Here is a 27,213-nt window from a genome sequence, read left to right as displayed (position 1 = left end):
GAGAGAGTATGAGTGTGTATGTGTGAGTACGTGCACATGTGAGTCTCATGCTAGTGTGGGCTGCAGAAAGCTGAAGTACAGAAGGGACTGGTGAACAGAAAGCTGACGAGGGGAAAAGGCTGGCCTGAGGAGAAGAAAGGCTCCAGCAGCTGAGGGTTTCTCATTGGGAGCTACTACTTACCACAGGAACTGTGGGAAGTCTAACCCTTCCTGCACACACAGCCCCTGAGTTCAACCTCTCTTCTCCATCTTCTAATGGGAAGCAACTTGAATTAGAAGGTACAGATGTGAGAGGAAGAGCTGCCACTAAATATTAGGCTAGTTACTCTAAAATAGTTCAAATAACTATTCAATTAAAATGCCTAGGGTTGGGGATTTAGCTCAGTGGTAGAGCACTTGCCTAGCAAGTGCAAGGCCCTGGGTTTGATCCTCAGCTCAAAAAAAAAAAAAAAAAAAAAAGCCTGAGAATTAAAGTGGTTTATTTCTAAAGTGGCCACTAGTAGGCATGATATACATTTTTGTATTTTTCTTTTCTTTTTAAAGATGGAGTTTCATGTAGCCAGGATAGTCTCCAACTAGGTCTATAGTTGAGGATGACCTTAAACTTTTGATCTATCTGGGTACACCTCTGGAGGGCTGGGATTTTAGACCTGTACCACCACGGCTGGTTTTTGCAGTGCTGAGTGCTGAATGCCTCCTGCTCTTGGCCGCACTCTACCAACTGAGCTACACCCACAACCATCATCTTGTATTTCTTTGGAAATTATTCCAGATAAGAATGAAAGCTTTATGCACTAAGGACAGGTCCAGGTCCCACTGCCTGAGTGCCTCCCACACAGTTCAAGCTAATCAAATGTCTCACTTATTGGATCTGCCTGGACTGAATCTACCAGGTTGAGCTGAATCCCCAGGGGAGTCTTTGCCCTAGAGGAGATGGGAATGGGGGCTGGGTTGGGGGGAAGGTGGGGGCGGGAGGGGGGAGGACAGGGGAACCTATGGCTAATATGTAAAATTAAATTATAAAATAAAAAATGAAAGCTTTAAATAAAAGATAATACTGATAAAAGAAAAAATAAGTGCTTATTTAAACTCAAAAAGGTTTCTACTGCTTCTTCTGGAATGAGTGAATGTAGTTTCAACAGAAAAGAAGCAAATTTGTTTTGCTGCCACTAAACAGTCCAAACTTGTCAGAGCAGAAGGTGGTCTGCATGCTCAGGTGAGTGACTGCCTCAACTGCATGAGGTTTCTGAAGCACTAGGGGACAGGATCGCTTCTTTCTAAGTTTAAAGGGACGCTTAATGGAAGACAGTGCCTTGCAAGCATTTGCTGTTTCTGGTTTTTCTCATCTGAATCTATTCCTTTCCCACACCTTTGCTCATTCTCTACTGTTCCCATTTGTGTTTAAATAATTTCAAGATACTTTCCACCTGTCACCACTGACCCTGCAGCTGAAGGCACTGCACTTTGCAACAGTATCTATGAGCCTGCATAAATGTATCTTAACACAAGTAAGTACCAAAAGAAAGCAAACAAACCTTTACACTATACTTTTGGTATTTCAGTCTCTCCTTACTTTACTCACTTGCTCTGAAAAGATTTCTCAGCCTGCACAAATTATGCCGTACACCCTCCATTGTCCTGACACCAGTTCCTTGTTTCACAGCAATCGAGGAAGACTAACGTGTGTCTTCAGAGAGGCACAGACACGTAGTCCTTCAGGACAGGCAGAGGAGGGAATGCCAGCTCAACTGTCAGCTGGGATGGAAGTGGGAGGAGTTGGGGAGAATGGCCAGGCCATGTCAGTCAGCAATGCAACCCCCTTCCAGTCATTTATGAGGCCTGCCAAAGGAACCTGATTCTGTAGACATCATCTCTGAGAGGCAGAGGTCGGATGAAGGCATCTTTCTACAAAACCCCTTGGAACAATTAAAATGTAGCCAAGGAACATTTCCTCCCAATTCCCTTTCCCTGGGGTACACAGAAGGTCAGGAGTTCAGACCAGATTCAGTAGCCTTCCCTCCCATTGATGCCCTGACAGATCACTGAAACGTCAGCAAGTCTAACTGGCATGTTTCACATGAACTGTGTGTGTGCTACAGAAGAGAGCTCAATGGTAAATGGGCTGTCAGATACCATCCCAGCTAAATTCCACTTCTTAGAGACAGAAAAAACACTCTACCAATTTTCATGTGCTGCATAGCTTCTGCTGAATGACAGGATTTCTCACACATCAGTACACTATGCACTGCTATCTCTGAAACTCGGATATAAACAGACACTGCTAGCCCTTTGGGCTCTGGATGCTAGCGTTATTCTTGTTTAAGTATGTCATGGTATTAAAGAAAATAACGCAGTACAAATACACAAGTTTCTAGAGACAATGCTTTGACACCATTCAAGTACAATTATACATTCTAGACATTTAAAAAACAACTGGGTATTTGAAAAACAATTCCATGCAAATATAGAGGTATAAAAGCTGAGGCTACTATAATATAAGATGTTAACTGAGAGTCCCATTTTTTTTTTTTTTTCTGCTGTAGTTAGGAGGAGACATTTCTGGAAGATGACATTGCATACCATAACAGATAGGAAATCATTACCTTTAAGCAATAAAGGCATGAAAGGAATTTTTGGCGGCTTCATCTTTTTGAATGCATCCCTGTAGGCTTTGTGGTTTAGGGAAGGATCCTGCCAACAAAGCAGATCACACAGAGAAAGAAAAATCAATGCACTATAGAAGCAATGCTCAATCTACATCTGCTGTACAATTTGAACATGATTAGATACAGATAGGTTCTTCCTAAGAATGAGGTGGATAAAGGTTTCCTTGGAGAATAAACCCACTAATTAGGGGAGGAAATCTAGGCAATGTGTGGAATTCAAGTTATTGGTTTACAATAATGGGAGATGACTGTAAAAGAGACTTGCACCTTTTGATTGCCCTATCATTTTCCTCAAATAGGTTCTTCAATTGCCGTTTCCTATGCATAATTTCTACCATGAGGTAACCTCAAAGTCTTTTGTTAAGTGCACTGCAAAGAAAAACTGCCCTTGGAACACAAAGACCATGCCAAATTCTAAAACAAGCCACAAACCTTATTTGTAAACCTAAGAAGCAATCAGTAAAGAAGGAAAGACTAATGCAGAGCACACCAATTACTCACCAAATTTATATCAGCTACTTTCATGTTGTGAAATGGAAAATGCCTTGTGAAAAAAATCATATGGATTTCACACAGAGAGGAGGCATCATTAGTGAATATTATGCTTTATTGCTTACCTACATCTACCATCTATTTGTTTATCATCTATCCATCTACCTACCTACTTACCATATAGTATTTAGTCTTAATTTTTTAAATTAAAAAAATCTGAAATTTTATGTTTCTTTCCTTTCCTTTCCTCCATCCAACCCTTCTCTCGAACCTGCCTCCTTGTTCTCTCCCAAATTCATGGCCTCTTTTTCTTCAATATGTGTGTGTGTGTGTGTGTGTGTGTGTGTGTGTGTGTGTGTGTGTGTGTGTGTGTGTGTATAAAACATCTTACATATGTGTGTGTATTCCCAAATATATAAATATAACCCGCTCAAACTGCATAATGTTCCTTGCATCTATATGGCGTTAGAGCTGATCACTTGGTATTGGACAACCAACCAAATGGATCTTTCCTTGGGGAGACTATTTCTCCACTCTCAGTTTTTTAGTTGCCTGTAGTTCTTTGTCTAGTGTGGAGGTCCCATGAGATTTCCCCTCTTCCATGTTAGAATGCCCATTGCATCATTTATTTTTAAGACTGGGTCTTATTTCACAGTCCAGGCTGGCCTTGAACTTGCAGTCTTCCTGCCTCAGCCTCCCAAAGCACTAGGATTATCACCATGCCCAGCTCAAAACTGTAATTTTTAGATTCAAGCAGTCAGTTTAGGCATTGACATCGTGAAGAACAGTAAGTGGAACCCTTAACCCAGAAGGAAATAGCACTAATATTAGTTTGAAGAATAAGTCCCTTTACTTACTGTTAAAAGGAAATAGCACTAATATTAGTTTGAAGAATAAGTCCCTTTACTTACTGTTAAAAGGAAATAGCACTAATATTAGTTTGAAGAATAAGCCCCTTTACTTACCGTTAAGCTTTCAAGTTCAGAGAAAAGTTTCTTAAACTTCCCAGGAATTTTCTTAAAACAAAACAAAACCACAGTCAGCAACCACAAAGGTCATAGAAGGCAGCTGTTCTGAGAAGTGGCACGATAGGACATTTGCATTGAGTTCTGCTTACTCACGACACATTTCTGAGCATAAATACCTGTCATGGGGCTCTACCTTGATTTCGTCTCCTTATGCAATTTTTCATCATCCCCTCAATAGTACCACCGTTAGTCATGTTGCTAAAAATATCTTGGCAGACACATGATAAAGGAATCCAGCTGGCTAGACATTCTACACACTGGGGTTATTTAATGCACACAGGTTTCAGTCCTTTGTTACATCTCTGATGAATGTGCTCATCCTTCTAATAGCCTGACCGAGTGGGAAATAACAATGTTGGCGGGAAGTTTTCTATATAAATGGCAACAGGGCATGCACAACAGAGACCAGATAACAAGATGGTGAAAACCTTAGGTGATTCAGCTTGCACTTTAGAGAATGGACTCACTGAATCTGAAGAGGAATAGGAAGTTATAAAATGACAGAATGTGTGCCGGTGCCATCCTCCCAGGTAAAAACTGCTTTTAACAAGGGTAGGAGAAAATACAGAGCCTTTCACACTGCCTTGGTGGCCTGTAGTAGAAAGCTGACCTAACCAAGGCTCTGTGTGAATTCTGCCCCTGCCCATGCCCCTTTCCAGCTGGGTGTTTAGTGTGAATCTGCACCCTCTCTGGTCTCAGCCTTCAGCAACAACCCATGAAATAAATGGACAATTGTCCATAGTTGTTGCTTAACAGATTCTGGCTATTAACATTAACAACGAAGTTCAGGATATTCCAGAGAGGCTGCGTTTTCAAACTGAGTCAAAACAATGATGACAGGTTTACAACAACTAAGCTTTAAAATGACTTAATTTTTCAATGTGATAATTTTGACTCTTAATGCAGTTCTTTGTAGTAAGTAGTTTAATCTACCTGGAATGGTTGCTCCCCAATAGATAAAATATAAAATGCAGACTTTCCTAATGATTTCCAGTCTTTCCTTTGAGCCATATCTTAGTCTGTTGGCCATCCTAATAAATGTCCCAGTGGTACCTCAAACTCAATGTGCTTAAAACCAAACTGGTTTAGACAGAGGTCAGCCAAGAGACAAATCTGGCCCAGAGATGATTTTGTAAATAACCTTCTACTAGAACATTCACATGGCCATCATTCATTCATGACCTACAGCTGTTGCAGCACAATGGCGGCTTAAGTCTCTGCAATAGGGACCATATCATCAGTCCAGCTTAAGAATCTGCTGACCTCTGCTTATCTTCTCAAACCTACTTCTTTTCTTTATCTGATAACACGATCACTTTCCTTTGACTCTGAGACCTCTGGTCACCTCTGCTGGGATGCCCAGCCTTATCTACCAGCAACTTCTTCCTCAACCTCCAAAGCTCTGCTGCCCAGGCTTCTTATTTGCCTTCTCAGCTGCTCTGACTGCAGAAAGAGTGTCTCCACTCACTTCTCCTTGGGCCAGTGAGACCTAGTTTAAAAGGTCCTTTATCACACAACATTCTCTGGCATTCATCTTCTGTGTGGCACTGAGGCAGTGTGTGGACTCCAGTGTGTGGACCACAGTACGTAGTCAATATGCTGATTCAGCTTTTTAAATGTAATTCAATTACTTCTGCAAATCAAAGTTTCTTTTGAGGTTTAATTCAAATTCCATTCTGTGAAGATCCTTGCTATACATTTGTCTTCCTGTTGCTCTAATCAGCATGGCCATGGTCTCCCATCTCCTTTAATCTTGAATGTCCTTGTTTGTTTAACCAGAGAGGGCAGCCCTTTCATGTCTTTCTTTCTTTCTTTTTTTTTTTTTTTTTGTTGGATCCCCTTGAAGGAGAGCACTACCCCATGCCCTGGGTCAGCACAGCGCTTTCCACTGGGCACAGCTCCTGACTCAAAAGGAGCAAATCCACAGGGAGACAGACACAGTCAGTGGCCGGACAAGGACAGGCCACGGAGACCACAGTGGACCACACAGGTTACTGCTCAAAGGAGGCCGACAGGAGTGTTAGAGAGAGGATGACGGGAACATTGGGACACAGAGTGAGGGAGCCAGTCAGCAGGGTGCAGAGCAGGGATGGGGCCCAGGGAGAGATAGCCTGATGCTTCTGGCTCGGCTCTGGTTCTCCTGGTTTGGTTCTTCTCACACACCATCCAGAGCTATGGGTCAACTAGACTGGCCTTCTGCAGCTTATAACCCAAGCAGTCTTCCCCATCTACAGAAGCCTTAAGCTTTCTCTACATATAGAAAGTCCTCTTTAAGAAAATTAGAATGCAAAACTACTTTGGCAATTTTGAAAAACTATGCATGCCAATGCGAACATGGCCAATGCCTGCAAGTGGGGGGGGGCACTGGACCCTAACTTCATGTGTGTGTGTGTACCCCCTCACTCAGGCCAGCACTCCATTCAACTCTGAACACCTCGCTCCACAGGCCAGACTGGAGGATGGCTAGCCAGCATGGAGCTAGAGCTGTCTTCAGGGAATGCAGAGGAGGGCAAAGAGAAATTTAAAGCATTTAATTTTTCAAAAATCCTTTTCAGATATTTTAGAGAACCATGTTAAAGATCATTTAAAAGACCATTTAATAAAAGTGGGTCCTATCACCCTGGCACGGTCCTACTAAAAATACTTTTAGTCAAGCAGAATTTGTCTCATTTAAACCACTTAAATATACTTATTTCTAGTACAAGTTCCCCCTGGAGTGTTTCATTTTGCCCCACACTCACACCCCAACTCCCAGTGGAAAGCCCCAGGCTTACCTCCCAGGTCTGGGACAGCCGGCTGACAGAGGCAGTGTTGAGACCCATCACAATAGCAAAGAAAGAGTTCAGGTTCTGCTGAGCTTTGCAGCTGTGAATAAAGGACAGTGGGGGCTGAGAAAACATTTCAAACAGTAGGCAGTCGCTGATAAAGCCCAGACCCCTAAGACACAGCTTCAGCCACATATCCATCACTGTCCGCGGAGAGGTATGATTACCTCAACTGTTTCTAACGCAAAAGAAAGAACTTACGGTTCCTGGGCTCCTCTCTGCCCCCAAGGAAATCCTTCCTGACACTGCAGAAGATCCCTGCCCCTCTAACTTTCATTTGTGTTCATTTATAATTTCTGTGATCGTATTTTGAAATGCCCGCTTCTCTGCATCTACCACGGATCGCTCCCGCAGATCTCCTCAGCTTCCCTGAGTCTCTGCGCTTTTTGTGTATCTGGCTGATGCGTCCCTCTCACCTCACGGGTCTAAGTTCTTTCATTCCGCCTGCCTGTCTGTCTGCCTATCTATCTATCTATCTATCTATCTATCTATCTATCTATCTCTCTATCTATAAATCATCTATCATCTATTTATCTGAGTATATGGTATATATTATGGGATAGTGCTCCACATTTCTCATTTATAAAAGAAAATAAAATGGAGCACTTTTGTAAACCCTGCACTGGGGGTGAATAGTGGATTCAGAAGTCCAAGAAGATTACCTTCTGCTACAGTGAGAGTTCAAGGTCAGCCTAGAAATACAGGCTGCCTCTTAAAAAAAAGGAACATTTCATAATTTTTAAACTTAATTTTCCTAGTGTAGACTCTGCTAGTTTCAATTCTTCCCAGTTTCACAGAATACCCCAATGGGAATCTTTGTTATAAAACTCTTCATCTGTCATTTTTTTCACTGGGCTTCCAGCTATGACATGATGGTACAAAAGCTATAAACGTGAAAAGTGTTTTTACTTCTTGTTTATTTGTTTAGTTTTGTTTGTTTTGAGACAGAGCCTCATTATGTAACACAGCCTGCACCGGAACTTACTATATAGCTCAGACTGGCCTCAGCTTCACAGTGCTGGGAAGCTGTATTACCATGTCTGCCAGCTACAGGTTCTGATATATGTTGTTGCCCAAAGCTGTGACATTTTAGTGGCACTAGAGTGAATAAGAATGGGCTGTGTGTTCTGGCAGGTCCTGTCAGTCTTGTAAACCAGACACTGCTCCAGTCCAACTGTACCTAGACTCCAAGTTGGGGAGATAGTTCTCTCCCTGTGAAGAGAGGAGCTGGAGAGATACTGTTGTCCCCACACATACAGCACAAGGTATGTGGAGACTATGTCCAGCAGGCACATCACTACCAAGCCTCCTCTGCTATGGCTGGTCTCCAAGTCTGTCCAGTTCTAATACAGCCCTCAGTTCCTATACTTAGGTATGAGGCCCTTGGAGCCCAGTCTTACTGATTCTTCCTCTGGTCTCTTGCCAACTTTCACAACCCCAATGGGCCTTGTGTGGCATATTGCACGGACGCACTGAAGGAAGGGGCCTCTTGCCCATGACTATTTTGAGATTCTTTGCTGTCTAAGGCTTAGTACTGACTCCATCTCCCTTCTGCCAGTCACTTCCCTTATTCTACACTATAGACAGTTCACAACAGCCAGAAAAACTTGAGTTAGCTCCATCTCTTGAAATATTTTGAAATGCCAGCTCCTCTGCTGGAGTTCCTGTCAGTGAGAAGGTCCCAATCCACTTCCAGAAGATTCCTCCCATCCCTGAGTCTTCCCACACAAGGGAGGCCCTACAAGTTACTGCCACTATCAGAGAGGAAGCTCATTAAGGCTGGAGCACATATATACTGTGTATATCCAGTTGCTTAATGCACAGCAAGCCAAGCACAGAGCAAGTGCTGGAACTGAAAACAAGAACTTTTATGTAAATGGTTATTATTTTTCATGATGAAGCCTTTTCACTCAGCATCATTTATCTATATACGTTTTTAGATGATTTCCGTCTTTTATCTGTTACCTTCTCACTCACACACCATTTCTTCTGGTCCACAGAGCTAGCTTCATTTTATTCATAAAATTCACACACACACACACACACACACACACACTCATACACACACTCATACACACACACACACACACACACTCATACACACACTCATACACACACACACACACACACTCATACACACACTCATACACACACACACACACACACACACACACACACACACACACACACCCCTGAATTTGTTTTTTTAAAAAAGAAATCAAATTAATATAGACACAATTTCTGAATGAGACAAATTGATTCTGAGCAGAAATTAGATGCCAATCGGCCTGGAATCTTGTTACCATGGGCTGTTCATTCTGAGATAAGAGCAGGCTGTCTGACACTAAGCATTCCAGTCCAGCAACCATTCCTTTGTCTGTGTGAGGAAAGAAAATACACTCAATCCACAGAGGTGGGGGAGGGAGTGGTGAGAAGGAGGGAAACACGAATATGCAAATCGGATGCCGTAGGCAGGGAAAACACTTCATGATTGTGGAAATTGCTGTTTTCCCTTGGTTCTTCCTACAGTGTGATTATAGGGAACTTGACTTTATGTTTCAGTTGGCATTCTGTTCCCTGGGCTAGGACAGAGATCAGTATCATAAATAATTCAAGAGCAGGGAACTAGAAGGAGAAGACACAAACATATTTCATTCCCAAGGTTAGACCCAGTCTTACACTGGGGAAGGAGATGGGTGGAGCCACTTTATTCCTCGGAATCTGGGTGTCCTATTTCTCCATCCGACTCATGTTCTAAGAAACCTTTCAACCATAAAATCCACCTTCAGGAATCTCAAAGCCCGTTTTAGAACACACTGGCTGAGTTAACAGACAAGCAAACCAACAACAAAAAACTACTAACAAAAGAACCCACTCAGCATGAAAGTGTTAGCCCAGGTTACAGACCCATTCACCTGCTCCTCCACCTAGTCACAGCAGACCTCGGACAGTAGCTTCCGCAGTCTCTTGCTTCTGGAGTCTCTTGGCCAGTTCCAGGTGAGCTTTCCTAAAACTACTCCGAGCCTTTCAGTCTCTTGGTCACAGACTATCCAAGGGTCCCTTCTGCCTTCTCAGTCATACCTGCCTTTGCCGGCCAGTCTCCTACAACTTCCTTCTCAACTCCACACTGTGCTCATCACACACAGCTGCCTGTCCTGCTGAAGCCCATCTCCAGGGTCCTCTCCATGGGAAGAGTATTCCTCTTACCCAGGACACTGAGAGTAGCAAATGCTCTTCAACAATGTTTCCTCTCTCCATTCCCACACTCCTGAGATTCAGCCTCCCCTTCCTCCAAGCCAGGACAGACTCAGATCCATACCAGGCCCTTCCTTGTTCTGCTCTACAGGGCGGCACATGGAGCTACAGAAGCACCCTGTAGCCCGAAGCTTGATTTCCCACAAGGTCTTACCCAGATCCACACACACAGTGAGCAATCACTCTGCACTTTCTGAACAAGCCGGGCTGACATGTACATTCCCCCCCCCCCCCATGGGTTCCAGAGCTGTAGGCCTAGCCAGATCAGGTACCATGCAATTAATCCCACATAGCTGCTTCTTCACTGAACTGTAGAGGTTATTTTCCTTGTCCTGATGCCCTAAACAACTCAGTATTAATGACAGTTTCCTGCTGAAGGACTAAACTTCCCAGCCTCCCTTGAGGACTACAGAAGTCATTCCTGCCCATTTCCATCCCTGTAAGTAATTGCATCCCATCTTCCCCTGTAGGCACTTTGGCCATCCACATACATGGGTGACAAGATGCCCCCTCACCATGAATAAACATGGTCCCAGCTAAGGTCAGATGGAGAGAGCCTGCCTTCCTTTCTTCCTCTTCTTTCTGCCCCTCCCTCCTTCCCCCATCTTTTCCTTCCTTCCTTCCTCCCTTCCCTTCTTCCCTTCCCCTCTCCTTCCTTCCTTCCTTCCTTCCTTCCTTTCTCTCTCTCTCACTCTCTCTCCCTTCCTTTCTTTTCTTTTCCTTTCTGTCTTTGAAAAATAATCTAACAATGGTGCTGAAGACCTAGGATGGGGATCGACCAGCCTACCAGCAGCTCAAGCCTTAGCAGGGCCACCAGTTTCTCTCAGGCAGCCTTTTCCTTCCATGTGTCCCTGCTCTTCCTCTCTCACCTTACTGTCTCCCCCTGACACTCTGACCTAGGTGAGCAGCCATGCTGCATTTGCCCAGACCATGCATGTAACCAGAAAAACACTGGGACTAGCTAACCATGGACCTAACTCTGAGGTGCCCTAGTTAGGTTTTGAGGACCAGTGGAGCTCAGCTGACTGAAACCTTCTTAAGGCCTATTTGGTGGGAGGCACAGGAGCTTTCTCCTGGCTGGGAGACCACTTGTTCTGACAACTTCCCATTGGTCCCATGGCTCCTTAACCCTGGGATTGTATATGTTGGGGACATCCCTTATGTTCCAGGGGCATTTGGTCATTTCCAGATGTAGGGGATGCTCTACTCCACTGGACATTGGTCCCTGACTGTACCCTGGTTCTCGGCCCAGTCATGCGTTCCATATTTTCTGTACCAAAAAACACTCCTTTGGCTTGTCTAAGGGCTAACTTAAGAATCTCCAACTTAGGAACCCAGTGACTCTCCTTTGCCTTTCCAAGAAAATCTGGCCTCAATATACATTGAACAAGTAGCTACTGCTGGCCCAGATTTGGAGCTTTCTATTTCCAATACCTCATTCAGTAAGACAAAAGGAATGGCAGCGTGGTCCGAGGCCCCCTCTCCCATAAAATTCACAGTTCACTTTAATCTTTCTCAAGGCTCTGACTTACAGCCATACCAGAGCCAGAATGCCTGCTGGCCACCACTTCTGCTGGGCCTCCAGACTTGTATCTGTTCCTAACCAAGACAGCACAGAGCTTTTTTGCCTTATGCTTGTCTTACTTGTGTTTATGCCTTCCCAAACCTAGAAAATCTGCTTTTATCTTTAGTAGCTAAGATGTAAAAGCATTTCAGGTTGTCTGCTCTCGTCTGCATACACATACAAACTGGTTATGGATATGTAAATTACTAGGTTCAGACTTACATTTAAACGTCTTTGGGGTATGGAAAGATTGTTTATGTTGTTCTATTGTACTGAGACCCAAGCATGTCTGTTTAAAGTTTCTCCAAAGTCTCTGTTCTGGGTTGGGCAGGCCACCTGACTTTCTGACAGGGAGAACAAGCTGAGCCGTTGTGGGCAGAGGAAAGAGGATCTCTGAATTTGAGGCCAGCCTGGTCTACAGAGTGAGTTCCAGGACAGCCAGGGCTACAAAGAGAGACCCTGTCTCGGGGGGAAAAAAGGTGTGTGTGTGTGTGTGGGAGAACAGCCAGGAAAAGACACTCTGCTTGAGAACAAATAAACTATTTCTATAGTGGTTACAAATGGCAAAGTGTTTAACTCTCTGAATTATCCTCCACTTTTTTTCTGATTTTGTTTAATGCTTTTGTTGAAACTTTAACTTACTGTGTTTTAGAATTTATAAGTTCATTGAGTGTGATTTAAAAAGTCTATTTATAGATAAAATTAATTTGCTATAGCATACCATGTATGTAACTTGAATCAACTCTTAGATGTAACAGGAAACTTAAAAGGTCTTATTAATGAAACCAAACCCGAGGCCAGTTATTGGGGTGATTGCTGGAAGATCAGAGAAGCAGAACAAGCCACAGCTATCTCACCTTGCTAGTTCCTCAGGTGATCCTGTTTCCTCAGGCTGGAAGCTTCTGAGTCCTCCTCCACATGAATCTCAGCTGAACTGTGTTGCTCCAAAGCTTAAACTAACTATATGCTTTTTTCTCTTTAGTTCCTGGTCCTCACGCCTTATATACCTTTTTCTTTCTGCCCCCACTCCCTGGGATTAAAGGCGTGGGTCACCATGCTTAGCTGTTTCTAAAGTAGCCTTGAACTCAGAGATCTGGCTAGCTCTGCCTCCCAAGTGCTGGGATTAAAGGTGTGTACCACCACCGCCCAACTTCTGCTATGGCTTACTCTTCCCATTTTCTAGCCACCATTTTTGGCTTTGTTCTAGTGGCTGTCTGTTCTCTGACCCCAGATATGTTTATTTCGGGGAACACACAATATTTCAGGGAACACAATACCTACCACACTTATTTGGGAAAAGGGTGTGTACCTGATGGGCTTGCCTTGGAGCGAATAACAACCATGTGACTTGCCATCATCTTGGCAGCCACGTGACTCAGCCACTATCTTCACTAAGATTAAAGGAAGAGCAGATCATGTGACTTCACTGCCATTGTGAAGGCGACCATATTGTCTATGTACACTAAAGCAGCACCCATGAAACAACCAGGACCACAGAGCCCTCAGCCAATCATCCCAGCTCCCTTTTATTAGACCAAGGAGGCAACACCAGGCTTCCAAGGTGGTTTGTTTTGAAACCAAGTCATAAAAATAACCAAAAGACAAAAAATTGGCATTGTGTAAAAGTACATTATAAAAGGATCAGGAAAATGAAGTTCTCATTTTCTCTGTGGACTGTATTTATCGTTTAAAGATTGACACTAAAGGGTCTTCAATTTAAGAATTATATTTTTTTAAGGCTCATATAAAATTCTAATCTTATGAGAGTTAGTAGCACTGTAAACTGTTATATAAAGGTAATTTATTTACAGAGACAAGCTTGGAGGGAGAGACCAATTTATAGCTCTCATTATATATAGCCTTCTGTATATGTTGTCAAAGTTAAGCCTGAAATAAGTCAAAACAAGTTTGAGGTAAACTAAGTTTGTCTAATGGAAAATAATATTCAAAAGCAGGTATATTTTAAAATTATTTATAAAAAATTGAATTATTAAGCAAAATGGGTTAAACTTACAATATACTTGCATGGCAGGAAACCCCCAGACTCAAGTAGTTCCCTTGGGTGGAGCACAAGCTGCCCTGGATGAAGCACCATTCTACTAAAGTTACATGCTAGCCTCATTACAGGACAAGGATGCATGGCAAATAAGAAAGACCTGGCAAAGTCTGCTGCTTCTGTCTCTGGCTGTGTAGGCCAAATCAGAAAAACACTTCCACCTATGTCAGGATGAATCTTAATGTCTCACATAACAGGGGAACAGATTTCTTTGACCAGTGGGGGATTTCAGAGTCCATACCCACATCCTAAATGTCTCAAACAACAGAGGGACAAATAGCAATTACTCTACCCTCAACGTCTCCCAAACTGACATATGCACAAAAAATACTCTAAATTTATTTATAATGTATATATGTATATATGTACATGTTCATTGAGTGTGTGTGTGTGTGTGTGCACTTGTTCTCTGTTATGTAGAGGCCAGAGGCTGGCACCAGGTACTTTTTTCTTTTTAATTGATAAGTGTCTTATTTGATTTATTTTTATATATTTTTGAGATATGGTCTCACTATGCACACCAGGCTAGCCTTGAAATCACAGAGATCCTAGCATGACCCTGAATATCCATGACACCCACCACACACACAGCATCTTTCATTTTCCTCGCCCACTGGCAGTACCACCAGCCACATTGTACAAGTGCTCACTGCCTGGTTATAACTAAGCACACAGCTCAGTGCTTGAGTCTGGTATTTTGACATTTACTTTAAGATATGAAAACTTCAAATGCAAAGACATAAATATTCAAAAACAGACCTTTTCAATCATTTGGCCACTTAACTCTATTATATTTTTATATTCCAACCCTTTTTATCACTATAAAGAAAAAAACAAAACAAAACAAAAACCCAAAACCGCCACCAATACCTTCTCAAGGTAATAAAAGAAATAACACTACTTCCACCACCAGAAACCTACTGAGCAGCAATCTTGATGAACTTTTTCACCAGCTGCACACGCTTGCCCAGCTGGCTGCAGAGCAGAATCTCCGTGGCCACCCAGAGCTGGACCTCGTTGCATCTCTGGAGCAGAAGGCTGAGGTTGACTGTGTGCTCCCCACTTCCCTGTCTGCTGAACGTGAAGTAGATCAGCTCTTGCTGAAAGAAACACATCTATTTTTAGATCAAGCCAAGCAGATACAAAATTCTATTAGTTTATGAGCAGTTTCAAGAGGCCATACCCATATCCTTCATGCGTTGACAGAAAATCCAGCAGATAACTATGTAGTATATTCAAGTTAGGTTATCTTTCGTTTTCAGCCATACTTTGTTCACTAATGTTTACCTAGAATCCTGACACACACCATTTTTTCTTTTTTTCAGAATGTGAGGAAGACATCCTGGAACATTCTAAAGTTTAAATCACAGGACTTTTAAAAGGAGCCACTAAATATGGCACTTGTATTTGCTGGCACACATCAGAGCCAACAGATAATGGATTATTAGGTTGGTCCTCTGAAGCATCCTGAGCATTGGTAAGGGTCAGATTATTAGACTTCTTCCCCCATTTCTGATTAGTACTCTATGAGGGGCTAAAACATTCTTTGATACTGGGTCTCACCACATTGCCCAGGTTGATCTTGAACCTGTGGCCTGCTGATCCTCTGGCCTTAGCCTTCCAAGTAAAGAGGACTGATAGATGGGCACCACCACACCTGTGCGTGGATTCTGGAAACCTGTAATTCTAATAAGTCCTCTGGTGTTGCTGTCGATTCTGGCCTTAGCAGATGCTCTGAGAATCAGTGTTTTAAAGACTGACATTGTAAGATCATAAACAGAAATAAAGTGGAAATAAGGGCAGAGTGCAAAAGTCCACAATGCAAGGCAAGACCAGGAACTATTTAGTGTAATCCAGAGAAAGAAACTGAGAGGTTTGCTTTTCACTGAGTGCATGTGTCTTCAGGAGTCCTGCAAGCAGAGGCAGATCCCATTTCACTGACACTTCTAAAGACACAAGTCATCCAGCCTGAGTGAGTTCAAACCATGCGCAAACTGGATTATAATGCTAAGATGTTTTAATGAGAAAATATGAACAAATTTAACAGATATTGTAGAATGGAAGGCTTTATGGCTCCAAAAAGATCAGCCATGAGTTTCCCTGCAAAATGAAAGGTCATGCACGGTGAACGCACCACATGGGTACAGACCTGCAGCATTTTTTCTCCTGATTCCTGTGAGACCTGCTACCACCAAGATGTCAGTAGTACTTTGCTCCTAGCATATAATTTATAAACATTATAATCTGTAACCCAAGGGAGGTGTCCATACACACAATAATGTAAAATTTATAAGATAGTATTTGAAGTTTCATAGCACATTCTAAAATTTATGAAATATGAAATATTTTTTGTTTTGGTTTTCAAGACAAGATTTCTTTGGTAGCCTTAGCAATCCTAGGACTAGCTCTGTGGACCAGGCTGGCCTTGAACTCACAGAGATCTGTCTACCTCTGCCTCCCAAGTGCTGGGATTAAAGGTGTACACCACCACTGCCTGGCAAATTTATGAAATATTCTTAAGTAAAAGGATGGATGTATCTGTGAAGTCTCAACACCAAGGTAAAATTACTCTTCAATCTCATCACAGCATCATATATCAGTATAAATCTATATAATCACATCCCCACAGATCGTACACTTCCCTACAGGTGTCTGTGCATATAAACCCAGCATGTCCACACTTACCTCACAACAAGCACATGATTGAACAAGAAACAAAGAAAGCATGGTACATAGTCTGACTTCCCCAGAATGAGGTAGATTTTTCAATACATTTTAACTCCTCTAGAGAGCTTTTAGACCACATAACTGTAGTGGGTAGCCATCGCAGCATTGTCCTGGAAGTTCCAACCCCCACTGAGGCTTCGGTGATGGTCATGCCCACCAGGCGGGGCTGAGGGAGGAAGCCGAAGACCCAGGATAGAGAGGAGAAGTCTCTCTTGGTTCTGGGACGCTGGTCGCAGAAGGTAGACCGAGCAGAGTTCTCCAGAGAACACCGCCGGACTGCGCCATACCTTTACCAGACCCTACAACCTATCCCTTCATTTGTAAGTTACCCCACAAAATAAACCTCCCTTTTAACTACGTGGAGTGGCCTTAATAATTTCACCAATACATAACTATATCACCACACATGTCTCAAAACAAACAACAACAACAAACCATTCAGTTAAAAGTTAAAGCAACATTATCAATTTCACCCTTTCACCCCTGCTTACCTCATGGATTGAGTTGAACAGACTCCAATCAAAGCTCATTAATTCCAGAGCAAGGTCCCAAGTGTTCATTCCCAAAATCCTCATCGACCTTTGCTGTGACTCCTCATTTTCTGCCAAAGGATTCTAAATGGACAGACAGAAGCAAAAGGATTCTAAATGGACAGACAGAGGCAAAAGGATCTTCAGTAGTTCCCCAATGTTTCACAGTTAATTGGCTGCCCATAGGGAGGTTCTAGAATCCCAGACTAGAAAAGCAATCCTTTCTGAGTGTGCTTAATATTTTCCCTGCTCTGGTCACTGTCAATGAGTTACAGTCGATGTAGGAAACAGCCCTGGAACAGTAGACCATGATCAATGATACATTACCCAGTTAGCCTCCCCTTCCCCCTCCCCCACAAGCTCACACACACCCACACACCCACAAATCTGATTATAAAACACAGCCCTGACAGACAGCATAATGAAAGTGAAAGCCCTGGAATCACTTTGGCTTCTGGTATGAATTAATGTGCCAGCAGGGTTAGTATAAAAACAAACAAAAGAAATGTCATAGAGCAATTCAATAAAGACAGACATGGCTTTTACAGGAAACATGCTTTAGTAGTCTCATCTCAGACACGTGCGTACAAATTTTACTACAATGCCCTTGGAAAGTGAAAAATCTAACACGAAATAAAAATAAAGGCTATTTTGTTTAGAGCCCATGTGGCTAGCTAATATATTCTAGGTAACAAATGTTGTTGTTTTTTCCCTCATGGAGATGGTGGCTAATCACTCTGAGGTTGATGACAGTACTTCTTTCAAAGTCTGAAATGAGACTATTAAATTGCTAACACAGCTTTAAAACTATCATCACTTTGAAGTTATTAAATAACAATTTAGTATTTTCCTTAAAATAACTGATTTTTAAATTAAAATACACATTTTCTCATTTAAGGGGTTGGAGCCAAAGAGCTAGTGATTTTTTTAAAAAAAGAATGGGAATTGGCTATACTTATGCTTGCTTGTCATCTATGAGGTCCCTGGGGTCATTTCCCAGTAAGAGTAGATACATGACAGAAATAAATGACATGGGTAACATGCCATTTTAGAACTTATAATGTTTATGGAAGTTTCCTGTTGAAAAACAAACAAAACTAACTACAGAAGACCTTCACAGACTCCCTTCCCCAGGGGTTGATAGCCTTGAGGGCGGGACAAGCACAAGCTTCCTCCCCACCCCCACAGAGGGTGTGGGATCCAGTGTTGTGTCTGAGACACTCTGTGCTGCTGAGGTGGGGAAGCCAGCCAGGGTTTCTCAGGGCACTGTTTGCTCGGATGGGATGAGACACTGAAATGGACTCAAAGAGAAAACTGCAGGCTAGGGGCTGATGGCTGAGTCACAGGTTAACTTGGACTTTAGTCCTTTTATTTTTCCCCAAACTGGCCCTAAGCACAGTTTGGTCACCATTTGGTTATTCAAGGCTGTCCACTGCCCTGGCCAGGCAACATTTTATATTTTTCTATTCCACTCCTCCAGGCTGTGAGGTTGGATTTTGAGGAAGACCTGTTAATCTATGTGACAGTGTTAGTGGGTACAGTGAGCAAACTCATGGGTTAGTCTTCCCCAGCTGTTGTCTGTGGAGATGGAATTCCTAAACCTGCTTCCCACAAGGACATGTGCAGTGGTGTCTGAGGCTGGTGTAGAAAACACTGGATGGAGTCTCTGTCCTTCTAGAACATAGCTCATGGCACCCATTTATTCCACTGGGACACCACCCACAACTACCTTAGACTCTCTGAGAGGCCCTGTATAAGCAAGTCCTGGGGGAATTATACCAGGTGGCTATGTGGCTGAGAGAGAAGGGCATGGTGGATAGCTAGAGTGTGGGTTCTTCTTATAAAGAACCTACAATATCTACATTTTAGACTATTCTTTCATAGTCAAGAATAAAATCAAACTCATTGTCAACTAAAAAGTGCTGTCCCCTTAGTCATAACTGGTCTCAAGAATAACCTGAAGGGCAAAATTATTTACATTTTTTTTTCAAAATCTTACTCTTTAGGGCATCTGGTATTGTTACCAACTTATCTCACGTAGGGAAGGCTTAATATCCACCTTTCTTTAAGGAAACAGAACATTCAAGAGGACAGGCTTTTCCCCTCTATATCCACCTGGAAATATTTCTCAGCCCTGTGTCATTATAGCTCCCCCCAAAGAAAGAAGAGACTAAATCAAGATTCCACGGGACAAGGATTCACTATTTTCAATCCTTTATAACAGAAAAAAAATCAAGACTGGTCTTAGGGAAGGCAAAGAATTCATTAAGTCAGGCCTCTGATTTGCAAAAGACATGTCACTTGTCAGCCTACCCATGATTAGAAAAGGAAATAGCTTAATATATGTTTTTCAAAATATTATTGAGTCTGACACTTGAGTTTCAAGTGTAAGCATAAAAGTCCTTACCAAAGTGTCTGCCAGATCTTTCCGGTAGACAAATATCCGACCTGATGCCTCCAGGGATTTGGAAATGGCCAAGTCATTTGGCTGAATTTCATGCTTTTCTTTATTAAAAAAGAAAAAAAAAAAGAGCAATTAGAAACACAAGTAAGCCTGTGAAACCTGCCCAAGAAAAATATTTAAAAATATCTAAATGGACTTTGAGTGAGTTCATTTTTGCACATTTTAACACAATGCCAGGGGTGGTAGGAACATCACCATCTAGCACTCAGAGTTCAGTCCTCTAGAGCTAAACAGGATAGTTTAAGGTAGATAGCAAAATTCACTCATAATCTCCTCTCTCCAAAATAACCATAGGAGTCCATATATCAGCAGTTATTATAGTGCGTGCACACTTGTTCACACATTCGCGCTAGTAATTAGTCCTACATATGGTTTTATAGCTTGATTTCACTATAAGCACTTACCTGCTTATTGTTTATATGTCATGTTTAATTGGTTATACAGCAGCCCATTATTCATTCCTCTACTGCTGAAAACTTAATGCTTTCCTTTTTTTTTTTTTGGTCATATAAATTAATATATGTTAAGTTCTATCATAGGGCCTGGGACATCACAGTATCTTGATAAACAGTTCTGTTACTACAGCAGCCATAACATATATTGCTGAAGTCAATATCCTTGCACATAAATCCCTTCTGCTTTCATTTGACTTTTTTTTTAAAGATTTATTTATTTATTAATATGCATACAATGTTCTGTTTGCATGTATTTCCGCAGTCCAGAAGAGGGACCAGATCTCATTACAGATGGTTGTGAGCCACCATGTGGGTGCTGGGAATTGAACTTAGGACCTCTGGAAGAACAGCCAGTGTTCTTAACCTCTGAGCCATCTCTCCAGCCCACATATGACTTTTTAAAGAGACTTCCCAGTACGAAATTACTGGGTGAAAGGGAATATTTATAAAGCCTTTGATACCAACTGCTGAATTGCTTACCCATTCTCTATTTTAGAAGTAAATCAATATATCTTCCTAAAATTAGATGTAAAACTTGTCCTCTGAACAACACCTGTTATAGTTTTTGGATGGTCTGCTTTATGTACAAGTCAAAAGGCTGATTCTCAGTTCGTTTCTGGTTACTCGTGAGGCTGGATGCTCTTGAATTGGCTATTTTATCTCCTTATTGCAAAAAGTTTGTGTCTAGGTTTTCCTCTCCTGCAGGCTGAGCCCTCTTTTCCGAGGTGAATGTCCTCCTCCTCACCAAATGTGTGCACAAGGAGGAACTAACAGTGGCACTTATTCTGTAGCCACACAATCCACTTCTCCCAGGGTGGCACTTTAGTTACGGGTGTGCATGGGAAACAACATGCTTTCTTCTAGATAACTTAACCAGCTTAAATGCCAAATTTTGTTTTGAACAGTTCTGGTTAATACAGAGCACATAAATGAGCATCTAATTTATTCCCAGTGGGTCAGCATTGTAATGATCAATAGTACTATAGGGGTAGGCTGTTAACACAAGTGGTAAATGGTCCCAATCAGCTGGGCCCTGAAGTCCTTTCAAGTTGGATAACAAAGTATCAAAGATTAAGACTAAATTTTAGCCTCTGAATAAAAATGGGCAAGCTGCTAGGATACCACCTTGGACAAAAATATCTAGAAATCTGTTGAAGCTTTGAGAACAGTTGGTGCCCTTTTTTAGAAAACAAAAACAAAAACAAAAACATGAAACATCAACAAATTCCTTAAACTTTTCTCAAAAGAAAGTAAAACAAAACTCAGGTCATGGATGTCTGGCATTATTTGTAAAGTCATTATTTGTAAGACATTATTTGCAAGACGATCTGTAACTAGAGCAATGCCTATATTAAGCTCTGCCCCCCTCACCCCAATTCAAACGTTATTGTTCAAAGGACAGTAAGATGCAGGCAAGGAAGTTTTTTTATAGACCACCACACTGCTGACCAGTCTAGAAAACTGACTAACCAGCCAACCAACCAAACCCACTCAATGAAAGGAACATGATGGCACATTGCCAAACATGTGGACAATCCAGGGTAAGCTGTCATTTCTAGTGATGACAAAGGACTCACATACAACAGAATATCACTGTGCACCCTGATGAAACTAACAGAGTATGAAAGTGACAGTTCCCAGTCATTGGTAAATATGCAGTGGTAAAAAAAAAAAAAGACACCTTTTTAGTTTTCAGATTCTGGGCTGGCTTGAGTGTGCTCTTAAGGGGACATGGGCCTTAATTGTGGAGTTCACTTGACTGCCGATCTTTTCTTGTACCTTCTCTCTAAACGGGGGCCCAGTGATTGTTCTCTGCAGTAGTACTATCTGGAGAGGCAAATTATGGTCTGATGAAGTTTAATATTGCTTATAATCATTTAATATTTTGATCTTTTAAAATATATGATATATTAAATATATCTACCTGAAATACATTATTAATTCAAAACTTTTGAAGACATGTGTTCTTCCAGCTCACTAGCCATTCCTCTCATCATTGGGAGTGATTTTCCTTTCTTAATAAACTGTCTCTATTTCTTTTCTCCATTTTAAGATTTCATTTATTTTTACTTATTTTATGTGTATGAATGTTTATCTGGATGCACGTTAATGTACCAGGTGCATGCAATACCCAAGGAGGCCAGAGAAGGTGTCAGAATCCCTAGACCTGGTATTTTAGATGGTTGTAAGCTAGAGACTGAACTTGGGGACTCTGCAAGTCCCATAAACCCTACCCCATAAACCATTTCCTCATTAAAGTTCATAGGGTTCACATACTTTGCAAAATTTTGCTTTTATTTCTCATAGACAATATGGGGTTAGAGGTTTTTCTGGGCACTCAACCTCATACATGTAAGACCTGTGTTCTACCAATGTGCTTCACCCTCAACCCTGGATGGTTATTTTGTTAGGCTGTACAATGAGAGTTCTAGGAAAGGAAGGACTCTATTAGGCTCACAGGGAATGGCTTTGTTTCTTTTATCTTTTTCTCCTTGCATATGTAATGTATTGACTTGTCAGACTATTGGGCCAGTCTGTGAGTAAGAAGGTAGCAGCAGCAATGCTCTGCTACATAATGCTCTAACCTCACATAAATTCTGAGCCCCTCTTTTCCTATAGAGCAGTTACTGAGGGTAAACAGGAATGTCTTGTATCTGCTTCCCGTCCCCAACACCGGCTGGTTGATCAGTTAATGTGGTACTTCCACTTTTAACTGCTGATGCTCGCTTGGTCACCTTCTTCAGATTTTCCTCAGGGTTAATGAGATAGTAAATGAAGATGGTAAGCCCAGAAGGAGGCCAGTGACATTATGATCGGACAGGCTCCAGTGAAACAAGGGGGTTTGTCCAGGCTGCACACATCAACAATGTCAGCTTGTAATCTGCCTGGTTTTATTCAAGTCAGACAATAAAGCTCCCTCGGAGGACAAACAAGGCCCAAAAGCAGAGCTGTGACAAGGCCTGGCTCACCATGCATACCTGGGGTGAGCACAGCTGTGAGCTGTGGCTCATTGTACAGTTTCATGTCTTACAATGGAGTCTAAATATTAAATTCTCAGCCAGCAAGAAGACTAGTTCAAGGCCACCCCCTCCCTGTACAGTAATTAAATCTTTTAACAATTTCTGAAGTTAATTTAAATATGCAAATAGAAGGCTTATCTAATGATAATAAAAATGCAAAAAGCTCTTTAATACATTTCAAAACCCTGGCACTGTCTTCCTCCTCGATTCAAGGGGGGAAATTCCCGTATCCAGCAGTATCCCACTGTTGTCATGGAAACACCTGTGGTGGGCACTTCATATTGTTACTGTGGTTATCCAGCTGCAGGCTGAGAAAGGAGAGGCAGCATGCCTACTCCACAAAATGTCAGCTTCCTCCTGGTGGAGATCCAGTGAAAGATTAAGATTGCAGGACAGAACATAATTTACCTCCAGAGAGCATGATGGCCACCAGAGCCAGATCCTCTTCAGCACGCTGAAGCTTCTCAGCCACCACCTTCAGGATTTCCTGGGCTGTACTGGAAACTTTCGCCTTTACACTGACATAGGAGTGCTCCGTTATATACACATGGCAAAAAACTGCAGGAGTTGAAAGAAGAATTTGTAACCACAAGGTCACAGACTTTTCTAGTCAAGGTGTCTATTTTGCTGTTGTCTGATGTGAAAAGTGTGTGGAGCCAGATGCATTTAGGACTTCATGAGTATGTGAGGGTCTAGCCTGTCAGCATACGCTTGCAGTGACCAGGCAGGAACTGTTGACTGTTTTCCCGTACTGCAAGGGAGCCCTGGGTCACATTAGCAATGGGCTGGTGACAGACCTTCTGGCCAGAAGATGCTGGAAACCATGCTCCACAGATCATACTTCTGAACCCCTTTCTTGAGAGTTAAGATCTCCTAATGCAGCATATTAAAATGTCGAATGCATAAATTTTTATTTTATACTCCATTTCAGGACAGTCTCAGTGGCCCAATCAAGAACTGCACACTGGCTATTAGAATTCTCAGAAGTCCATCTGAAAGTCTGTCATTTGCCTTGGGTTTTGTGTGCAGCTTTCTCAGTCATTTAAGAATGAGCCTCCAGCCCTGACCCATATCCTGGTGCCAATGAGTTTTTAAATGGACGTCATCTTTCTACCTTTGAAAACTTCCTTTTACTGTTGGCAGTGTTACTAATGAGTAGTAGGGTATTATCACTGTCAGGATGAATGGGTGCTGGAAAAAAGTTTCTTCATGATTTGCACAGTAGAGAAAGTTTTAGTAGTGATGAATATCACTGACTCGTTACTTCTTATATCAGCTTCCTTTAGCATGCAAATGCTAGCTTCTTTAGACTAAACAGGACAACAATACACTCAGATATTCTGCTCTATAGTTCCTCAAAAATAAGCAGGGGTTACAGCTTTTAGGGAAATTTTGTATGTTATTTAAATGGCATCACAAAATTAATCTCAGGGATGGTTTTCCAGAAATGCAAAGGCAGCAAGCCAGAGTGTGAGCTGCTGCCACAGAGCCTCACACGCACTCCCTACACCTGGCACATGGTCTTTGCCGCCAATCAATAGCTTTCAACCAATTCTTGTTCTATATATTGTCAGCAAACTTGAGAAAGAGAAGAGGGGGAAGTCTTTCCTTCAACTCTCTCAAAAGAAAAATGGAGATTTTGAGCAAAGATCCAGGCTATAAACCACTACATGGAAGTTGAGTTTATTCTTGTTTAATAAACTGAAGAACAAGAAGAGGCCGGGGGCCTTACCATACTGAGCCTCTTTGAAGCTCAGCTTAGTGAACTCCACAATTAAATTATAAGAGAAATAGACATGGAGGTCAGCGATTAACGACTTAGGAGGTAAGGTAATTGCATTTGCTCTTTCATTTGGGGCAGATGACAGTTAACACAGCACAACAGAAGCCTCTCTGCTGGAGGCACCGGGCACAATGCCACAGGACAGATTCATTCATTCATTTATTAAGATATTTTATTTCAAATAGTAAAAATTGACACTTTGATTTTTTTGCATATGGAGAAAGGTAAGTGGAAAGCTTCATAATAGCATGGGCATTTCAATTCCCTGTCTCTCTGCCTGCTGTTGACTCAACCTCTGCCCAAACAGAGAAGCGCTACCACCCCATAGGCTCTGCTACAACATGTTCTCACAGAAAACACACCAGCACGTTCAGGTTGCTAATCAGGGCGTTTCCCTTGTACCCGCAGGGATGTCCTGAGTCCTCTATCACTGACTGCGCACACTCTGGGTGTGTGACAGACCAGCTTCGGATAAATTTCCCCACACCCATCCTCTCGTCATTCTCCAGCTTTTCTCTTCTAAATCTCAGGGACTAACTCAGCTAAGTCACTGCACACTGGCTTTGGTGGCCCTTCTTGTCAATCACAGACCATGGGCAATGGGTAGCCAGAGCCAGAAGGAAGGTTTAGGGAAGCAAAAGCTGAGTTTCCAGCGTATTTTGTAGAATGCGAGAGGGCTATGTACATACATTCCTGTTCTTGCTTCTCAAATTAGAAATATCCCTGGTCTTTGAAAGAACATTGCATTATCTAACAAAACTAACACTCAAACCAAGAAAGGAAAGCCAAGCTATTTGACATTAACATTCTTGTCAAAGAGGAAAAATGGCTAGAAATGACAGTTGCTGGCAAGATGTGTTCCTGTAGGAGGATGGTGGCCCTTTTGTATACACCTACTCACTTTCTTCTGTTTCGGCCACAGTTCCTCTATGCTGGAGCCAGTTCTCCTTAAGACTGAATTGGTGGAAAAGGGCTTTATTCTGTGAAAATGGAGAAAGAACAATGAATGAATGTCCCCTTGCCCTTTGGAAAGTCACAGCTGTTTACAACATGTTCCCAAAGAGCTAGCCAAAAAAAATTTTTTTAAATATAAAATCTACCCATCCAATCTTAGAGAAATAAAGATGGAGTTACTTCAATTAACAAATGTGGATGCGGAGATTCTGAGCCTTCACATAGAGGTTGGTCAAGGCCAGCAGCAGGCAACAAGCCCCTCGATCTATTTGGTGCAGAGGACACCCCAGAAACACACATGATTCTTTAGGAAGACACTTTTTGCATCCCAGCACAAGCTCTGTGATGCAGTTAAAGCAACTCCAGCTCCTGCCTTTTCCAGTTTGCACAGAAGAACCTTGCGAGGTTCTTTTTCATACTCCTGCTTCTGATTACTACGGTTACCCACCTTCTGTCAGACACTGACCAATGCTCTCTCCTGAATTCCCCCAATCAAATTTAATAGAAACACAACACACTTGCTACTGTTTCTGTCATGTTGAAAGTGGGAAATTTTTCAAAAGACTTCCTTACTCTAGGAGTAAGGAAAAATCCTCCAATTAAGACTCTTACTTCAATTTAGAGGGAGGGATATGAGCAGTTTAAAATTAAAAATTTTATCAGTTTGGCAATAGCAGGGAAGTTCTGAGACTTTAAAATGCATCACAAAATATGCCCATTGTCAAAAAGTCCTATACAATTAGGCCTGAAACACAGCAAGGCAGGACAGAGTGGGCCAGCTGCATTCCTGGATTTCCCTATGCCACCCTGTTAGATCTGAGGCAGTATTCACTTTAATTACAAGAAAATGCCAAGTCAGGCAAGGCAAGGCAAGCTAAGCCAGATCCCCTCCCATCTCCACTGCAGATATAAAAGCATTTACCTACCTTCCTTTGTGGGGAATATTCATCAACAGTGCTACAAAGGAAAAGGTGAGATATGAGACTCATACAGAAGACTCACTTTCAGGAACACTGTAGAGAGTTTCATTGTTTAGAAAGGACGAAATGGAGCCAGTGAGATGGTAAACAGGAAAAGGTGCTAAATGCCAGTCTGATGACTGGAGTTCCATCCTCAAGATCTACACAGTGAAATGAGAGGTCTGACTCTGAAAGCTGTCTTCTGACCTCCATGACAATATGACACTTGGGAACAGGGAACTGCAAATGAGGATTTGCCTCCACCAGCCTGGCATGCGGGCATTTTGATGGGGCATTTTTGTTTTTGTTTTTGTTAATGTTTGATGTGGACAGGCCCAACTCAACTGTGAATGATGCCAACCAGGGGGAAGTAGTCTTGAGTTGTAGGAGAAAGCAAACTGAGCAAGCCACGGGGAACAAGCCAGTCAGCAATGT

General features: G+C 42.2%; 1 protein-coding gene across 2 annotated transcripts in view; it reads right to left on the bottom strand.

The window, feature by feature from the left end:
- Positions 1 to 27,213, bottom strand: part of Rapgef5 (Rap guanine nucleotide exchange factor 5) — a 230,735-nt gene that overhangs the window by 12,677 nt on the left and 190,845 nt on the right. For both annotated transcript variants that reach the window (XM_036205803.1, XM_036205804.1), the window contains 9 exons: positions 26,746 to 26,776; positions 25,767 to 25,845; positions 23,491 to 23,640; positions 19,551 to 19,648; positions 17,105 to 17,227; positions 14,808 to 14,986; positions 6,961 to 7,051; positions 4,124 to 4,174; positions 2,604 to 2,691 (listed from right to left, as the gene is read on the bottom strand). In XM_036205803.1, the coding sequence (XP_036061696.1) occupies positions 2,604 to 2,691; positions 4,124 to 4,174; positions 6,961 to 7,051; positions 14,808 to 14,986; positions 17,105 to 17,227; positions 19,551 to 19,648; positions 23,491 to 23,640; positions 25,767 to 25,845; positions 26,746 to 26,776 (890 nt within the window). The remainder of the gene's footprint in view (positions 1 to 2,603; positions 2,692 to 4,123; positions 4,175 to 6,960; positions 7,052 to 14,807; positions 14,987 to 17,104; positions 17,228 to 19,550; positions 19,649 to 23,490; positions 23,641 to 25,766; positions 25,846 to 26,745; positions 26,777 to 27,213) is intronic.

This window comes from Onychomys torridus, chromosome 14 (genome assembly GCF_903995425.1).
Source record: "Onychomys torridus chromosome 14, mOncTor1.1, whole genome shotgun sequence".
NCBI classification, from domain to species: Eukaryota; Metazoa; Chordata; class Mammalia; order Rodentia; family Cricetidae; genus Onychomys; species Onychomys torridus.
This window is presented reverse-complemented; position numbering and strand designations above follow the sequence as displayed.